General features: G+C 33.8%; 1 protein-coding gene across 1 annotated transcript; it reads right to left on the bottom strand.

The window, feature by feature from the left end:
• Window positions 1-50: 50 nt before the first annotated feature.
• LOC105625179 (beta-1,4-N-acetylgalactosaminyltransferase bre-4) lies at window positions 51-1110 on the bottom strand. The gene is made up of 2 exons (XM_012206520.1): window positions 322-1110; window positions 51-245 (listed from the first exon to the last, which is right to left on the bottom strand). Exons 1-2 carry the CDS (start codon window positions 1108-1110, stop codon window positions 51-53), a joined length of 984 nt encoding a protein of 327 aa, XP_012061910.1.
• Window positions 1111-4435: the final 3325 nt, after the last annotated feature.

Here is a 4435-nt window from a genome sequence, read left to right on the forward strand (position 1 = left end):
ACACTAATATATATATATATATATATATATATTAAATATATACTTGTAAATTACACATCAGCTAAAATCCAAGAATATAATGGTCGCAACTGATGATTTAATACTCTGTATTCTAGGTTGCTCAGTCCATCAGTATCATATCTTCGAGCACCGCTTTCCAAATTTGCGAATCTCGTAGTACTGGGAGATTCCTTCTTATGTGTCAACATATAATACTGTGCTACATCAGGTCCAAAGCGTATGACCTGTAGAACAAAACCAATTATATAACTTGAATTACTTGAAAAAATAAACATTGACACTGATTTAAATTGACGAAACCTGAAAACCTCTGGATTGTAAACGGCTGTAGAAATCATCATCTTCTCCACCCCAACCGTAGAACACATTGGAAAATCCATTTACTCTTTCAAATTGCTTCCTCGTTAATGCTATCGCGCCTCCAAACAGGCCAGTATAAGGTAGATTGTATCGAAAAGTATTTACACTGGAGCTCATATGTCTAGGCATTTTAGTGCATGCGTAGATGTTATCAGGATTCTGTGGTATCAAGTCAATATCTTGGAAAATAAAACAGTGGAAATCATTGATCTTGGTGGCCTCGGCGTAACCAACATTGAAAAGCTTAGCACGATTGAACTCGCGCATTGGACTTTGCTCAATTACAAATATCCGATAATCCAGATTCTGTGACTGCAGGAAGGGATGTATATAATTCATAAAAATGGCAAGCTGACTCTGTCGGTTGCGATAGGGCAGTATAATAGCCACATTGAAGAGGGGATGGCAATTAAGTGGCTTCCACTGGCCGCCTGGTAAAATACCGAGCCGACGTGCCATCACCACTGGGTCCTCCCTGGGATGCTCCTTCGGATAGAATAACTGGGAGAACCGTTTATCACTAACGGAAATCACACAGGAGTTGTCCCTCGATGGATATGATCTCTCCATTTCGCCATAGATATTTTCCGTCTTAATAAAGGTGTAATGAGAAGCGAATCGTGCCGGATGAAGACAATAGCACAGCAAGAGCGTCATTGTCACAGTGTAGGACAGTCCACGCGCGTGATTCAGGAAAAGTATCTTCAAAATACTGATCAAGTTCTTCATATTTCTAACCTATATATGTGATACACCGCTGATAAACATACCAGTCGAAGGAAGTGAGTCTCAGACGAGTGATATTTGCGCTGTAATCTTTGATTATCGAATGGGCATTTTCATTTTTTCGGGTGTATGCCCGTCGACGCTATAGAAGAGCAAAATTCATATCTTTTTTACAGAATCACCTGAAGCAGAGGTGATTAACAATTGCAGACAACTCCAATTCTTCTCCCTTTCTTCCTTTATGTGACCGACGTCTTGTCTCGAACTTGACCAACACCTCCTATAGACAAGACCTTTCCACTGAAAATTGTGACGTCATCACTAGTAGGTCGAGGCTTGGCCGCCGAATAGCGTACGCGCTATATGGCGGTAATATACAAATTGCATGTCAAGTAAAGTTTTCTTTCACGTTTTTTTATCAAGATACACAAATATTTTAGTTATTAATCAGGCTAATAAAGAAATGGGTAATAAAGGGATTAAATTAAAAAAAAATAATATAATTCGTAAAAAATCTTTTATTTTGTTTTTGGTTTTATTCTTTTAAAGTTCGGCATTTGTTTTTGTTTCACAAAATCGTTTTGTAGTTTGGTATAATTATTTAAAAAAGTATTCGAGAGTGTATGTGATATTTTAATTATTACATTTCGTATTGCATGTTTCGGATAACAGTGACCTAAAAATAGTTCAAAATTCAAGTAAGATAAACTTTGAAATAGATGAATTTTCATAATTTTCGCGCTGATTTGGTTGATTCAGAAATTCACGCTTGTTTTCGAGTAATTTTTGAATGATAACTAATGATAACTATGCTGCACATATCAGAATATCTTTGTGTGGATAACATAATCCTCCTCGATTATTCGCATATATTAAAACGCGTATATTAAAAAACGCTGTGGTTTTATTCACTGTTAAAAAAACTTTGCAGTACTCATACAATGTTTTTACAGGCAAGATATCGCAGTACGTTGATAATAAACTGTTCACCATGAAACGTGAGCACTTGTACAATCTCCACTATTAAAAGCTTTCCCGACAATATTTCCGCCTTTATAATCCATATATGGTTTTATATGAATTTCGTCATAGAGTTATCGTTTTATCTTCATCGCGAAGCAATCTAAATTTCGACGTCATATACTGAGGCAACGTTGATTCATTTTGCTCCACCTGAGGATTACTGGAGAAGTTCTACATATTCTTTTTATTGTCGTTGAGAATGATAGCAATTAACGTCTTGAATTGCAAAGAAATTTGTACGCGTGTGGAGAAATCGAATGCAGTAATCTATAAAACAAGATTGTTTCCCATGAATATCGAAAGGCACTTTTATTCGAAGTATTCAAGATTTTTATCTGCTGCAACAAGAACTTCATAACAGGTTTTCGCTGCAGTAATATTATCAACAAAGAATTCAAAATATCGATGCAAACATTAATGTTCTCCATTGCTTGAATTTTATTTTTTTTTGTCCAATGATATCAACGTTCAATAGAGTTCGGTTTTCGAATTCAAAGAACCGAACTCACGATGAACGGAAAATTATATTTCTTGTCGTTTAGTTTTGTCATCTCCCGCGATCCATAAAACAATCTTAAAGTGAAATCTTCTGACACTCGCACACATTTCACATTCGGGTATGAAATATTTTCAATGTGAAGTATGTAAAAAATGTTGTCCCTGCATGAAACAATCCACTTTTGCAGATCGATGCGTTCTTTTATCTTCGTGTAGAGTTCGTCGAGACTAGAAAATCCAATTTTTTCGTTGAACACTTGCTCCGTTTCGATACTGCCAGCAATAGCTTGCTCAATCATATATTCTAATTTCATTCGCTTTGTTTCTGGAACTAGTCGCTTAGGGGTCATGTAATGAGGGCAATTTGGAAACTGACTTGGGACAGCATCTGTACAAATATATAATTGCAATTGAGGAAAGACAATCTTGTTGCTTTGTTGTAAGGAATACTGAATTTGAATTAACGCTTTTAATACACACAATATTCATAATTCTGTTTTTAATTAAAAATTGTATGAGAATTGTACTAGAAAACTAATTTTTTGAAAAAATTTGGACAATTGATTTGACATTCGGGAGATTCGACATAGAAAATAGAAACTTATTGTAACACACATTTAAGAAAAACATTTAAATCTTAATTATCATTTTGAAAATTAAGCCCAACAGTGTAGTGTAACAAAAAAAAATGTATGCATTTTGGAATAGCTGATACTTGCATTATAAAAACAAGGTAAAATGACATAACATTTACCTTTGATCAATCGTGTCAATGGTGCAGTTAATCGTTTGCAAGTTTGATTCGACGTAGTGGTTAGTTTTCCATTCAACTTCGGATAACCGGAAATATAGCTCGCATACCTGTAGATGAATAAGAAAAGATGTAAAGAATAAACTTTTTTTTAAATGGATCCTGGTTATTATATTGATTCTAAAGATATATTTTACTACACTAAATCTTAGAAATTAATTTAAGAAGAAATTAGTTAATAATTGATTACTTTTGAATTATTTGTTGACTGGAAGTCCTTTCTGCAGATGGCATGTGATCATTTTCCATTGTAATCATTTTCATTTTATCTCTTCATTTTTTGGAAACGAAAATGTTGCGAATGTTTGGATCATTTTTGTAATTACCATTACAATTCGGAACGCAGCATTTGAACGGCATTCTGTAAATTAATAAGATGTTTCAATAAGAAAAGAGTATTGTTGAAATAATTAAAACATAACCTATAATCAAACATATTTGTGCAACTTTTAAATTATTTTTTATGGTTCGATAAATTAATGAGACATAAATTCATCTCAAGAACACTCGTGAATAATAAATTATAAAAAAGATTCCAAAGAACTATCAATCACTTACTGAGATTTTCTCACGAGATACGTAACACTGAAAGACACTCGGCGCGCTCAGCCTATTTGTGATGACATCACAGAGCTATCCGAACGAGGTGGAGAGGCCCTTAAGGCCTCTATAGAAAGTGTTGACTTTGACACGGGATAAAAAATGTAACAGTAACATAGATATATAAGACACCTCCAACTCTCAACCTTCCACAGAAATATTATATAAAAGTAGATAAAATCAAATGCATAAATCCGTATAACAAATCAAATTAAGATTCCTTATAAATCAAAGAACTAGAAAGAGGGACTTAGCAAATAAGAATGGATTGAAATGGATTCAGATTTTTAGAAATATTGATTTACGAATGTTAAAATGAATGCTTTTCAATCCTGAATGTATTTTTATTCATTTATAGGAATTGCATGGCGCATGTCTGTATACCTTTCAATAATA

This window comes from Atta cephalotes, assembly GCF_000143395.1.
Source record: "Atta cephalotes unplaced genomic scaffold scaffold00212, whole genome shotgun sequence".
NCBI lineage: Eukaryota > Metazoa > Arthropoda > Insecta > Hymenoptera > Formicidae > Atta > Atta cephalotes.